Raw genomic sequence first — 15538 nt, 5'->3', positions numbered from 1 at the left:
CCAGAGCCAAAGATACCCAGGCAGGAACATTCACGTTCGTAATTTGTATATATACACAAAGGTTTCCAATTTTGGTATATACAAGGGCAATTCCCATTCCGTACAAGTCAAATGTGACTGAAGTTATTCCACTGGAATATAGTCAGGAGAAAAAAGGAATTTTCAATCCTCCATCAAGGGCTTATCAGTAGTGAGCCTGTTATAATGGCCTAGCCACAGGTCGCAAGGATCCTGCTGCCACGGTAACTTCCAAAGGAGTGAGTCACTACTGATAAGCCCTTGATGGAGGATTGAAAATTCATTTTTTCTCCTGACTATATTCCAGTGGAATAACTTCAGTCACATTTGACTTGTACGGAATTGGAATTGCCCTTGTATAAACCAAAATTGGAAACCTTTGTGTATATATACAAATTACGAACGTGAATGTTCCTGCCTGGATTTTAAATAAACTTTGACGCTCAATGAAATGTTTCTGTCCTGAAGATGACCGCAAACTTCTGACTGTGGTTGAAACGCCATCGACGCACCTGTGGCTTATAAATTTAAGTGGACACATAAGTGTTGTATATGTTGTACCCTTTCCCCCATAACATAATTACGGTTTGCCACATGTTTGGTTTCTTTTATATGTCTTTTATTTCTGTATAAACCAACAAATATATTGTTTGAGCGCACTATTTATAATAAATTTGTGATATATTTTTTAATCTTTTTGTTGACAGTGTTGATTTATGTCTCCCTTCCCTTTTTCTTTATTCCCTTTTTCCCTCTTTTTTTTCTGTTGCAAAGTGAAATTTGTTTGCAATTGATTAATCGCATAACTGTGATTCGTTATTAGTCTCCTGAACTATTGTTTGGAATACTTATTGTCTGCCCCTGGTTCAGGTTGGTGGGTTGCCTCTGTGGTTGTGATTACTGTTCCAGAGAGAACAGGCCCATTCATGTTCATGAACAGCCCAAAAGCATGATTTCAGATTCATCCAAAGGCCCAGGGCCCTGAGATGCGCCTCGTGGGAGGGGGTCAGGAACTCATTGCAGATGGGTCCAGGAGCAGTTGTCCAGTTGGTTCTTGGTTCCTTTAGGGAGACCAGAGTCTTCTAGCATAGGCCAAGGGTGCAGAAGCTCTGGATTGCCACTTGGGGGACAAGGACTCAGTCTCCCACAATGCACCGGTGTAGTCCAGGAATCCAGGTGTAGCTTGTCAGCTGGAGTAGTCCTCTCTTTGAGCTGTTGTAGCTGATTTCTTCCAGCACTTTTCTAGCTTTTGCTGCTCCTTATCCTTTAAGAGAGGCACAGTCCTTTCTTGTGCGGAGGCTTGAGCATGCAGCAGGTGTAGTCCTTCTGAGTGCAAGTCTTCTGTGGTGCAGTCCAAGGGTCCAGCATGGCAGTCCTTCTTCTACAGATGTTACAGGTAGGTAACTGAGGTGTTCTTGCAGCCCTCCCATATGTATTCACAATTTTTTGCTGGCAGGAGGGGGGGCACCCCAACCAATGGGGTTCAAGTTGCCACCGTCTGTCAAGACAACTTCTTGGGAAGTGTGGCATATTTTTGTCCCAGAATGTACATCTCAACAATAATTAAATTGGAGAAAAATCTCTCCTTGGAGTGGAAATGGCTGCCCTTTCCTTTTCTCCTGGACTTAGAGCAATCTGCTAGTAACCTGAGGTCAGACCAAATGTACTCAGGAACTTTGCAGCCCCCAACTTTTATAGGTATGGGGTGAGCATCAGTCTTGTTGACTGCATCTAAACCTATGTAGTCCATACAAAGCATCAATTCTTTCTTCCCTCCTTTGGAAATTAGCTTTAGGCACCAATCTCTTTGGACTGGCCCATGCACTGTCAGAGGGCTCAATTACTCCCAACTCCAGCATTTTGGCTACCTCAGCTTTAATGCGGCTCTGACTTTGTCAGACAACCTGTACAGCTTGTTTTTGACTGGTAGGCTGTTACCATTGTCTACATCATGGACACATTGAGTTGTGATCCCAGGGGTCAGGGAGAAAAGACCAGCAAACTGCTTTAACACTGCAGTCTGCAGTCGCTTTGCTGATGGTCTGTCAATGTTGGAGGGAGTATCACTCCCTCCATTTACCCATCTTGCTCATTGGTGGAGAGGAGCTCTGGCAGAGGCTCACTATCCTCCTCTCCTCCTCTTTCTGTGGCCTTTGGCGTGCCCCCGTCTTGCTACTGGCCTGTCATATGACGATAATGACACAGGGGATGCAGAACTCCTTCCATAGAAATGGCTGACCAGCGTATTCAAGGCCTTGGTCTGACCAAAATGTCCTGCCAAGGGATTTCATGGCTCGAGGTTAGGAGGAATTCTCTATAGCTCTTGGGGACCACCACTTTCCTGGTTGCCCCTGGTGTGAGGTCCCCTGGCCTTGGTACAGAGGACTCCATTCTCACAGTACAACCTGTGGAATCCACTGACATCACCCTTCTCTTGCCTGCGGGCAGTCTGGCTCGGGCCCTCAAGAGTGGAGCAAATTATGTGCCCCTGGCACAGCTCTTCTCTGGTGGGTCCACTAGTTCTTTGCAATTCTGTAAAGTCAGGGTTGGATTCCTCCTAGTTCTCCTGAGCTTTTTGGGCTGGCTCACCAGTCTCTGTGCCCTCTCTCTGGTTTCTGGAGTCCTGGCAAATTGTTCCAGGGTCCACGTGCTCAGCACTCCCCTGATGTGCAGTCCGTGACCTAGTCAGAGCACATACCCACTCAGAGTCACAGTGTCTGTCCAACTCTGACCATTCAGAAGCGTCAAGACCATTTCCCAATATACACTCTACTGGGAGGACAGGAGATACAACTACCTTCTAGGGGCCAGTCAGACCTTCCCATTCTAAGCTCACCATAGTCCTGGGATGGAGCTTGGTTCTGCTGTCTACATAGGTAACTCAGGTGAAACCAGTTTGTCCATGGTAACACTGGCTTCTGTATCGCTTAGAGCCACAACCTCAATCCCTTTGATTTTAGACCTATGCCTGTACTTATCCATGCTTGGAGGTAAGGCTGCCAGGGCTGCAACTACCACCCCACCCACTGAAACTAAGGTCATCTCTTTATACCCATTTCCCATCTCTGGGCCAACTTCCACTCCCACACCTACACTTGCAATCCCCTGGGACTGGCCACCAGTAGGGGGCTTCTTTGAGCAGACTGCATCTCCCCTTTTGTTTTCTGGCTGCAAGCAGTCAAACACTTTCCTGCCTTTGTTGGGTCAAAGAACTTCCCTTGATGCCACTTCTCCCTTGAACGTGGAATAGCCCAGGGACCCCCCTCTTTGTGCATGTGTTTGGGGACCTTTAGAGGACTCTTTTTGTTTTTTGAACTGAGTTACCCAGGGCTTTTCCCTGGGAATGGATCTGCTATCCTTTCTTCTGATCACCCCCTGGCTCTTCTTGATCACCCTGGTGCAAACCCACTTGTCTGCTGTCTCGCCCATTTCCCTGGGACTAGGCAGTTTAGAGTCAACTAGATACTATTGCAACTTTTCTAAGGAACAATTAGTCTATATATGCTCCTTGTAGAACAAACGGTAGAGCCCCTCATAGGTACTAGTCTTAAGCTTAACTGAGAACAACAAAAGTCTAGTTGATAATTGGGACTCCCTGCTTTTCTATATAACTTTACCTAAATATGGCAGGTACATTTTGCACTATAGTTGCTCAGCATCTGCTGTGAGCTTCTTCTGAATTCAATCTGCCCGTCCTAATATGCTCCTAACTCTACTGATGAGCATCCTCCTTACAGAAGCACACCTCAGCAAAGGTCTTCATAGATATGACATCATCACACTGACACACAAAGACCTCTATTGCCTCCCACAGCTCTCCCACCTCACAGTCCAGACCAGTTATTCTACAGTGCAGTCAGCTCTGGTGACTAAGATTAAAGTCTCTTGACAGAAAGCTTGACAAGCAATAGCATCACCATCCTGGAAACAGAAAATGCAATAGGTTGGGAGAAAATGAGGGGTCAGCCATTCTCCATCCAATACCTTATCTGCCATCCATACTCTATGTGGAACTGAAAACCCTTCTCTTCTAGTAATACTTCCTCACAGGGTAATCATCCAGGTGCCAAATCCTCTCCCCCAGTAAACCCCATTCCCAGCCATTCTCATTCCACCTCCCACAGCCCTTTCACTGACCTCACTCAATAGTACTGGAACAATTGTCAGGGTGGGGGTGATACAATCCAATGTTATTCCTGGGAATTCTGAAAAGTCCATACTTCACACAAAGAAAAACTATCGACAATAAGCCACGCCCGTTCAGCAAGAGAATGCAGGGTGTAGTATGTAGCTTGTGTTATATTGTGGAGCACACTGTCACACATATATTACTAAAACATGGTGTGGTAGTGTAGTCATTTACAGTCAACACATTTTCCAGTGAATTACTTTGCACAGGCATACAGTTTTACTGATAAAACTATGCAGCGCCCAAAACAATAATATGTGGAAATTAAATTTTGTTGTGTATTAGAAAAAACACCATCCTACTGCCTTGCCTTTCACACCAGCCAGATTGCCAGATAGTTCACCTTACAAAATGCTTTCACTTTGCCGTCAGAGAAAGGAAAGTAAACACCAATCTTCTAGTTAAAAGAATGCGTAGCAATTTGTCAGAAGACTAGCCTGGCATTGGACATCTGTCTTTGAACACACAGCAAATGTGACAAGATAGAAACAAAATGTAAAATCCTTTGTAATGCTTCGGAACTCCAGCAGAGTTATTTTGGGGGTGCCGCAGCACCCCCAGCACTGCTTCTTCCACTGACCTTATCCTCACGTTAAGCCATGCCCAGCACCCCTGCCCTCTCCACTCTCCAAGTCACTGCTAGTGTCCATTTTATACACTACCCACATTACCACTCTTGCATTGGGATGTATGACATTACAACGCATGCTTTTACATCGCATGCCTTTACAACACTGTTTTTACAACGCATGCCTTTACAACGCATAGTGCTTTTGGCGCTGGATAGTGAATTGTTTAATTTACTATTCCAACTCCAGTCCCCGTGGATAGTAGGGAAGGTGTTGGATAGTAAATTAAACCTATTCCCTATCCTAGAGCGCCCCCCAGCGCAATGCGTTGTAATGGTTTGCGTTGTAAAAGTTGTGTCGTAAAGGCACTGCGTGGTAAAAGGTGCGTTGTAAAGGTTGTCCACCCTTGCATTGTGCAGTGCCTATTTATTTCTAGGTACGTTTGCACTTTTTAACTCAAGCACGCTAGTCCATACATATATTTCTCAGTCATGATGCAACGTTTAAGAGAAGCAGCTGCTAAGCAAAGGAACACAGTCTTGGCATATTCAACAGATACCTATGCGTCTTGGCACACCCGAAAGGGACAGAACCCCAATTACAAGGAGTTGACATCACTCCACTCACAATACCACCACTTGATTCTTCACCGGAAATGAGGAATAACTTTCCTCACAGCGCATGAGTCCCCATAGAGAGACCTGCTGTGGCTGTGCTGCTGGATGCCATGCTAATCTCAAATGGAGGTGCTGACAAATTCTTTCCATAAGTTGTTAGGAATTGAAGGCTGAGAAAACCCTCTGCTGCTCTTGCAGGAAAGAAATACTTCTGTAAACTTTCTTAATGGTTTTGAGAACGTTCTATCTACCAAAAATAAGACATGCACCTGCACTTTTGAAGCTTGAGACATCATTTAAAGTGAATTAATTTGGATTATTTTTAGTTGAGCAGTTTTCATTATGCTTATTATAAACTAAATTGGTTCTACTTATTGTACAGCTTTTCTATCTTCTTTTTTTTGCAGCAGATTATACTTTTTGTTGAATAGTTGCTTGATATGGTTTGTGATCTATAAAGAAACCCATTTTGTCGCAAACATTTAAATGAATTTGAACAAATAAGTGTGCATTATTTTCGAACTAACCCCAGCATTTTCTCTTTGTAATGCAAATGCCTTTGTCTCCACAGTGAAATAGATGACATTCACAGTGATCAGCTTCACTTGGATATTTGGTATGTTTGTATAATAAAGAATATATTATACTCCATTAGATAACTTGTTAAACTGTACTCAGTGTGTCCGGGGATGGAAATTGTCATTATTGTGTTGTCATATTCCGGTCTATGATTTTACCTTTCACTCACTGACATCATGGTAGAAATTGTGCTGTCTAAAATAATGGACACAAAGCACAAGGAAGCATTAGATTTTGTTTGCAAACTTTTGCAAAATATATTTGCATCTTACAAAATTGTTTTCAAGGTGTTCATGTACCACAAGGTATCAAAGCAATAATATTTGTGTACAGAAATATTACCGTAGGTCCCAGATCCTAGTATGGAAACGAATTCGCAGTAAGGTTTTGAATGGAGCAGGCCACGATCAACATAATTGTGAAATACTTGACAACTGGGGACCTGCAGAAATAGTCAATTGGGCACCTTGGGAAATTGTTTGGAAAATGACTCTGTATTTCAGGGGTTTGGTGAAGCATGAACCAGAACCAGTAGGGCAGAGGTCTTCAAACGTTTTTGCTCTGAGCCCCCAGAGCAAAATATTTTAAAGCCGATACCTTTTATGTAGCTCATAATCCATCATAAATGTGAGACTTTTGAAAGAGCAAATTAATTCAACAAAAACAGAAAATGACCCAAAACAAAAAAATTGCACTCCTGGGCTCCAAAGCAACTAATTCTCCGGCACTAATGACATCTGCGGCCCAGATTAGCAAGCATACCCCCAGATTCATCATTGTCCCGTTTTGCGAGTCCTTAATAGCGATTATTAAGGAATCGCTATTATAGACTCGCAAAACAGGATTCATGTAGAAATCGCAATTTTATTTGCGATTTCTACAGCTTCCTTATTTTCGATTAGCAAATTGCTAATCGCAAATAAGGAATGACTCCCCATTCATTCCTATGGGCAACGGCCCATAGGATTGATTGATTGATTGAAAAAGCTTTATTCGAGTTATACACTCATAAAAGCACAAACATAAAATTTATACATTCAAAGAGCTTGACATACATTTAAGAGCATATTACAATTAAAATTCATATTTCATACACATAAAATACATAGTAATAATAGCTTGTGCAAACTTTCTCAAAGAGTGGGAAAATTCAGTACATGTTGGGAGATAGAGCCCTCCGCCTAATGGACCATGCCCACCCCAAGTATTTTGCTGTTCCTAATACAATGGGCATTTCGGTGGAGGTACAAATAATTCTCAACCCCTCAACACCACTTAGTACCCCAAGATTTCTACAAACAGGTGCCAGCCATGATTTTCTTGGGTTTGCGTAGGCCTCACACAAAAATAAAAAGTGAACAATACTTTCATTGGTGGCACCACATGTCGGGCAACACGAGCTACTGCTACTTCTCCAACTACACGTCAATGACCTCAGGGGGAGTGAACCTGCCCTTAACTGGAAAAATAATTTCCTATCTAACGGAACAGTTATACTGTCCCAATACTGTTCTAGTGCAGGTCTCGTTTTAATTTCCATAAATCTACCCCCCATTGTTTCTGAGTTTGCGCTCCTCCAGAGCTTCTGTTCAATATAATCCCAATATATGGCCTTTATAGTATTTTTACTAGGGAATACTTCCCCGAGGGGATTTTCCCAGAGCTTGGAGAGACCGAGCTCAGCGAGAACATCCCTGAGCATCTTCAGCCATGTAATTTTGTGAAAGACATCTGATTTAACTAGGGCTAGAAACCCATCAGCATAGTGTCTAATTTCTGGGGTCGTCCAAAGCCGTCTCCAGTAAAGGATAGGCCTTAGTCGAGCACGGTCGCTAACCAATCTCCTTCCTAAATCCAGACCAAGTGGTATTAGTGGGGTACTCTGGGGGAGACTTGTTATTCCTCTCAGGAACCTATTCTCAGATATTTGTAGGGTATTGAGCCTCTCAAAGCCCCAAACTTCAGCCCCATAAAGGGCTGCACCCAAGGCTTTGGCATCGTAGACCATGAGGACCGGTTTTATAGGCCTAGTTTTGGATTTTGCTTGTTCTACCCGGAGTGCTCCTGAAATCTGCTGGTGTTTCAGTACCGCCTTCTCAATGTGTCTCGACCAACCAGATTTACTCGATATCTCTACCCCTAGGTACGTAAAAACATTTACTACCTCCAGTTTAGTGTTATTCAAAGATACCCTTGGTTGGGATCGGCGCCTTTGTCCGAAAACCATCAGCTTTGTTTTACTAACATTAACTTCGAGACCTTGTTCCTTACAAAACATATCAAATATGTTCAAGGCTCGCTGGAGTCCTGCCGGGGTTTTGGACACAATCAGGGTGTCGTCAGCGAACATCAGGATCGGAACCCTGATGCCCGCTAGCGGTGGTGCGTCTACCCTTGCATCCAACATCCTATCCGCTATACCGTTAATGAACAAGGAGAACAGCAGGGGTGCCATAGCACATCCCTGCCGTACACCCCGTTCGACTGGAAAATTAATGGTAGATTCCCCGTTCCTCCCCCACTGGACTTTGGCAAAGTTGCTTTCGTGAAGACGCATTATTAATGTAAGCAACTCAGGTGGGACCCCTATCTTACTCAGAACCACCCACAACTTACTCCTAGGCACCAAGTCGAAGGCAGCCCTCAAGTCTACAAATGCTACATCAAGGCTGCCTTCGCCAAGAAGTACAGTCCCCCACCGTAGCATGGTAAATCGAAATATTTGATCTACCGTGCTGGTTGCCCGCCTAAATCCTGCCTGGTAGGGGGATAGAGCATTATTCTCATCTACCCAAGCCATAAGTTTGTTGACCACCATCTTTCCCACGACTTTTTGGATAGTGGCTATCAAACTTATCGGTCTATAATTTGCCGGGAGTGACCGATCGCCTTTCTTATAGATCGGTATAATTATTGCCCCCTTCCATATTTCTGGGATTTTAGCCCCTTTAGCTAGGGCATTTCCCAGTACGGTCACATACTTTGCCCACCGAACCTTGTCGTGTTTAAATATATCTGAGGGAATTCCATCTAACCCCGGAGCTTTCCCCCCTTGTAGTGTTGAAATTACTAATTCAGCTTCTTTATTTGAGAATAAATCTCCATTGCAAAATACCACTGGGATAGGTTCTATGGCCATTGTATCCCTATTCTCTGCATACTGGGGTTTAAAATACTCGACCCATGATGACTCATTAACATTGTTATCTGGGTTGTTGGGGGTACCACCTCTGCCCCACTTCACGATTTTCCAAAAAAGTCTGGAATCTCTTGACCCAGAAGCTTCGAGTAGCTCCTCCCAATGCTCCTCGTCCCACTGTTTCTTAGCCTTACGGATGTTGTCATTGTATTGTTTCCTGGCTATACTAATCAAAGCCTTATCCCTGCTTTTGATTGCCCTACCCAACTCCAATCTGGTTAACCTGCACTGCTTATTAAACCACCTCGCCAATTTGATGGGTGCTTTTCTATTTGCCTTAACTAATTTAATAAAATGCGGTTTTATCAGAGAAAAGAATGTGTCATGTATGTCTGTTGTTAAGGAGGAACCCGGTGTTACAGGATTTACTGTTTCCATGGCGGCGATAGCATTATCCACCTCCAAGTTTATGTGGTCCAAGGAAGCCAGATTAGCCAACACGTTTGGCCATTTCACCCTTCGTGAGTCATTAGCCATAACAGGTACGATCTCGCTACATGACTCTGGGTTGTCAGGCGCGGCCCTCCACCATGAATGGGTAACACAAAGGGGATTATGATCGCTTTCTAATCTACCCTTAATTTCCATATCGCCCACACCACACCATAACTCAAGACTACAAATAACATAGTCAATCCTACTTTTATTGTGGCCATTATCGAATGTGCAATTTCCTCCTTGGTCACTCTTTGTCCTGCCATTAAGGGCCCTCAGGCCATATTCCAAACATAACGCGTTCAACAACAGTATATCTTTTGTCCACCGCTTCACTGGTATAAGATTTAGGTTTGGGACACCCCATTGAGCATCTTCCTCCTGTCCTATCGGATGTTCCGTGTTTTCTAGGGGCTCGAATGTCCTGTTGAGGTCACCAGCCACAACCACTCTATTTCCCAGTGACTGTGATTCTAGGAAGGTGGATAGAGCTTCTAGGGTAGGGGAGTTCCCAACACATGTACCCCTAGCGTAAATATTATAAATATCTATCACACCCCCCTTTTCTAGTGATATCCTTAATAATTGTATATCCTTACAGCCTAGGTCAATCACTTTTATTTTAACTTTTGAACTTTGCTTGATCCAGGCTGTTAGACCTCCCATAGGTCTGCCCCTAGGGCCTCTACTCGCTGGTATGCAAAAATTTAAGTATCCTGAGAGGAAGATTGGGTCGCAAGCCCACGTCTCTTGAAATAGGCACATTTCAAACCCATTAACAAAATCTATCCAGTGTTGTGACACCAGTCTAGTGCCCAACCCCGCTATATTCCATGAAAAAAACTTCCCCATGGTGTTGCCTTTACAAATCCCCCCTTCAATAACTGGCATAACCGGGAAGTTGGTCAAGCTCTCGCAATCACCGCCCTCTTCTGAAACAACATCTACACAGTTAACATCTTTACCATCGTTTATGCCAATACTTGATGGAAGTCTGAGTTCACCCCCCCTATCTTCCAAACATGCCATAATGCCCCCCCTCATATTTCCACTTTCCCTGTTAGTAAACACTTCATCTAAATTGGACATTACATCCCCATTTGTTGCCTGTGTTGCCTCCGGGATATTTCCCCTGGCCATATCATCCTCAAAATCGATGTATTCAACTGGTTTCCGTCAACATCCCCACCTCATGTTCCCTAGCCCATTATAAGAGTTATATACCTGTTTATAACAGTCATTTGGTTGTGGGATAGGGACAGAAAAAGGGCTAATCTCTGCCCAGGGAGAGAGACTAGTTCTCGTTGGCTCATTGTTCCCCCCAAGATAAGTGGCCACCGGTCTTGGATAAAAGAAGGTAAGATCCACAACACCAATCCCTCCAATGCTAATACTCCAACCAGGTCTCGTAATTAACCCTACTACCCTTGGGTCTTGGAAGTTAATTATAATACATTCGCCCCCCTGTTTTTTCAAGGTATTCCCTATCCAATTGACCCTTCTAACCCCAATAATCAAACCATCCACTCCCCCTGGCAAAGGTCTATTGACCCGTAGCCAATGCATGGCTTTGTTTTTTAGCATGTCATAGGTTTCTCTTTGACCTTCCAATAAGGGTGGAACATTGGTAAGGATAGCCACATAGGGGTAGGAATCAGGGGTGAGTTGTACCGGGGGTATCCTAGTCGGAAGTTTAGTCACATGCGATATTGGTTGGCTACGTTCTGGAACAACAAGGCACGGTGGGGCAACATTTTCCAATAATGTAGTAGCCTTATTTCCATCAGCTATGATATTTCCATCCCTTGCAGGACCACCCCTACTTGCTATCTGTGGGGCATGCGGCACATTTGTTCCAACGCCATTATTACAGGGGGCTTTATCATTACTTGTCAATGTGCCATGACTAATTGTCAAAGTAGTTGGCAAGGGTGGAATATTTTTGTTAGCAATAGTGGCAGAGTTTTTTGGACTGTCCTTTCTACCTTTAGCTGCAGTACTGTGGGGCTTAGTTTTCCCGCAATTGCTATTACTTGCAGTAACCGATGGGTCAGCGATAGTCTTACTACTCTGCCCTTTACCCCGCTGGCTAGATACACTGCTCACAATTGGAGGTTGTAAATCGACCAACGGGGCACCTGCATCTCGCTCGACTGTTTGTTGGTTTTTCCCATTCTCTCCCATTTTATTGCAAGACTTAATTAAAGATTTTATGGAAAAAAAATTATCTAAGCTAGCCTGCTCTAGATGGTCCAGTCGTTCTGCTAGCTTCTTAAGTCTAAACTCAAAGGGGTTTAAGAGGGAACGTATTAATTTTTCCAACTCCAAAAAAAATTCTGGGTTAGATGTTGATGGCCCAGGGGATGCTATAGTAGTGGGATCTATACCTGATGATACTGGTGTCGTGGGAGATACCAATATTATGGTGTCTACACCTACTGGAACGGCTTCTCCCTCTCCCGTTGGTAATCCTGTAGAGTTCTCTACATGGACATGACTTGGGGGTGTTTTAGTGCCCAACTTCCTATATTTCCTTGCGGGTTTTGGAGCTTGACATTTTTTAACAGTAGCACCCCTTTTCCTTTTTGGACAGGGTTTGGATTTTATAACATGTGCTTGGACACAGAGTTTTAGTGTTGCATTTTGCCCATTAGATAAATGACTGGAAGCATTTGGGGACTCTGCGGGCACAGTAATGGCTACTATGTCTAAGGGGAAAGTACCCAATGACTCATTAGATAGAGGTAAATCGTGCGGGATATCATGTGTAACTGGTAGTACAATAGATGATAACGGGGTGACCAATGAAGGGAAACTTTGGCCTTGGTGTTTCTCAAGAGGGGTTTTCATAAGCTCTATGGACAGCCTACGCCCAGCACGTCTTTCTGCCAAGGCGATCTCCCTATCAATATCCTGAGGCAGCCGTTTAAAATAGGTATCTAGGGGGCCCATGACAGCAGTCTCCACCTCACCCATAGAAGGCAGCAGGGTGGAAGTGCTTGTAGAACAAGCCATATATCTAACCCCCGTACTACCTAACAATGTAATAACAGATCAGGGTACAATTACTACACAAATGGCTTTCAGGGAATACCAGAACTGTAAATGTTAGTGAGGTGTCCCAGCCCAGCCACCTTCGGCCACTGACGGCCACAGACGGTCCCGCCCTTGTCCCGGGCTTCTCCCGGCGCTCCCGCGCGCTTCCGCGCAGCGGTAATGGCAGTACCTATTTATATATCTATACGGGAAGGGGAGGAGCAGACAGGGAGAGCGGCCCAGGTGTTCTAGATTGGGGCTGGCAAGCGCTCCTGGGAACGATAGTCCCTGCCCAGCGCCTGCTCTCGCTCGCAGCCCCACCTGTCACTCGCCTTCAGTGGGACACAGTCTGAGTTCTTAACAATCCGGTGAACACCCCACACGAAGCGGGAACCGTGGAGCGGGTTCCGCGAGAGGTAGGAGGGTTTAGAAGAAATAAAAAAGGTTCCGTCCAAAGCGCTGCTGTGAGTTGCAGAAATAGCGTCCCCATAGGAATGAATGGGGAGTTATTCCTTATTTGCGATTAGCAATTTGCTAATCGCAAATAAGGATGCGATTTCAAGGGTGCCAGGGGTGTCCAAAGGACACCCTGTAGCACCCCTGAAATGTAAATGTAGACTGATGTTGCGCACACACATGTCCTTTGGACATGTGTGTGTGTAACATACAACTTAGAAAAATGCACTAAAGTGCATTTTTCAAGTTTTCGCTACTTACCACGAAGTCAGACTTCGCGGTAAATAGCGGCCAAAAATAGCGATTTCGCAATTCAAAAATGGTTCATGAATTGAATTTAAGGAATCTCAAATAGAGATTCCTTAAATGCAATTCCTCGCAATTTAGCGATCTCGCAAGTTGCGATATTTGCATTTGGGATGATGAATCCCAAATGCAAAAGTTGCGCTCGCAAAGGGCCAGATTCTGAGAATCTGGCCCTTTGCGAGCCGATTTTCGGTTGATGAATCAGCCTGTATGTTCTTTGCCTCTTTCACCTCTTTCCCACCATGCCTGATCAACACGCCAAACTTGAACCAGGCTCTCTGTCCCTTTCAGAAAAAAATTAGCTCCCACTTTTTTCCGACAAGTTGCCCTCAGCCATAAAACTAACAAGGAAAATAACCCTCAACCCCCCTATTTTTAAAGAAAGACAGGCATAATTGTGATGCATTGAGCCCCTCAGGTCCGTGGACCCCCGTGCTTCTGCATCTACTTCGCTAGTGATAGCTACTGCCTTGAGAAGCGGGCTGTCCCCTTTGCCCTTAGTTTAAAAATCTAAGCTTCCATTTTATCCCTTTTCTGTTCCTGCTATGTCTCCATCACCCATACTAAGGTGTCTGCTCTGCTTCAGTTGTCCCCTCCCCTTGGCCACTGCTAGAAGCCCCGATCTAATCCTGGCGCAGGAGCTGCGCACTGGGCAGTAATGCAAGCAAGGAATGATAATAAAACAGCCATAATCTGGGTTTAGTTGGCTCTTCATACAGCTGGTTTTATTCTTTTCAGTTACCTGGAGGTGAATAAAAGAACGCAATACTTACAGGATATTTAGTTCTGTTTAGAGACATCTGTGATCCCCCTCCCCCCACCCCCGGCCCCAACACCTCTCACTGACTCCTGCACCAGGGCACTCTAGATTACAGTTTCTACAGCTTTTTAGTCACTTCAACCTCTGCATGTAAAAGAAGACAGCCTGGAAGAAGTCAACGCCGTCTCCTCATCGTGCTTCAACACCCTGCGCATGCAAGATCTTCAGATGGACCCCCACCAAGACCAGGAGGACCGTCACCCAGGCACTCGTCACCAGCCGACTGGACTACGGGAACACCCTCTACGCCGGAACCACAGCCAAACTTCAGAAAAGAATCCAACGCATCCAGAACGCCGGCGCACGACTCGTCCTGGACATCCCCCGACACAGCCACATCTCCGGCCACCTAAGAGACCTGCACTGGCTCCCCGTCAGCAAGAGGATCACGTTCAGGCTCCTCACCCACGCACACAAGGCTCTCCACGACCTGGGCCCCAAGTACCTCAACGACCGCCTGACCTTCTACACGCCCACCCGCCAGCTACGATCGACCAGCCACGCCCTAGCCACCGTACCACGCATCCGCAGAGCCACCGCCGGAGGAAGATCCTTCTCCTACCTCGCAGCCAAGACCTGGAACTCCCTCCCCATCCACCTTCGGCTGACCCAGGACCATCTCTCCTTGAGGAAGCAACTCAAGACCTGGCTGTTCGAGCAGTAACGGACCCCTCTCCCCCAGCGCCTTGAGACCCTTCCGGGTGAGTAGCGCGCTATACAAATGCTATGATTGATTGATTGATTGATTGAAATGTGCCAAATAAACAAGGTCGACCTTCCAGGGCATCTCCTTCTCTGGGAATGCCTCCATGACCCCCTCGGTGGGGGTGTGGGGGCGTGTCTTACAATTTGAAAACCTCTGCAGTAGGGTATGAGAGCAGAGTATATGAATGAGGGAATCACATCTTAGAAACCAGATGATCATATGCATGCTTCCATCTTGCCATGAGCATTAGAATTAATTCCTACCACCGTGAGGGAGGAAGCGTTGTGACGGACATGTACACCTCTGATCACTCAGAAGGACTCTAATTGGTGTGTCCTGCATCCATTATGTGTAGATTAATGACACTATCCTAATTCACACTGTAGGGCAGAAAGTGTCAGGCAAAGAGTCCTCGCTGTGCAGCCGGGGTCTTCCAGCTTTTGGGCTCTACAGGAGGAAGGCGTGGTAGGGCCAGTTCAACACAAGGAGGGACAACTGTACCCTGGAGTGGACAGGCAGACCTCTAACTAAGAATCAAGGCAACTACATCCAAACACTCATCCATAGGGTGTGCCTCGGAGTAAATATTGAACAATGAAAATGTGTTG

At 45.3% G+C, this 15538-nt stretch overlaps 1 protein-coding gene across 1 annotated transcript in view; it reads left to right on the top strand.

Annotated features, from left to right (window-relative positions):
- Positions 1-15538, top strand: part of BAIAP3 (BAI1 associated protein 3) — a 1057809-nt gene that overhangs the window by 752042 nt on the left and 290229 nt on the right. The window contains exon 9 of the mRNA XM_078664937.1: positions 5965-6009. Within this exon, the coding sequence (XP_078521063.1) occupies positions 5965-6009 (45 nt within the window). The remainder of the gene's footprint in view (positions 1-5964; positions 6010-15538) is intronic.

Source organism: Lissotriton helveticus, chromosome 10 (assembly GCF_964261635.1).
Source record: "Lissotriton helveticus chromosome 10, aLisHel1.1, whole genome shotgun sequence".
In the NCBI taxonomy this organism is placed as follows: Eukaryota; Metazoa; Chordata; class Amphibia; order Caudata; family Salamandridae; genus Lissotriton; species Lissotriton helveticus.
This window is presented reverse-complemented; position numbering and strand designations above follow the sequence as displayed.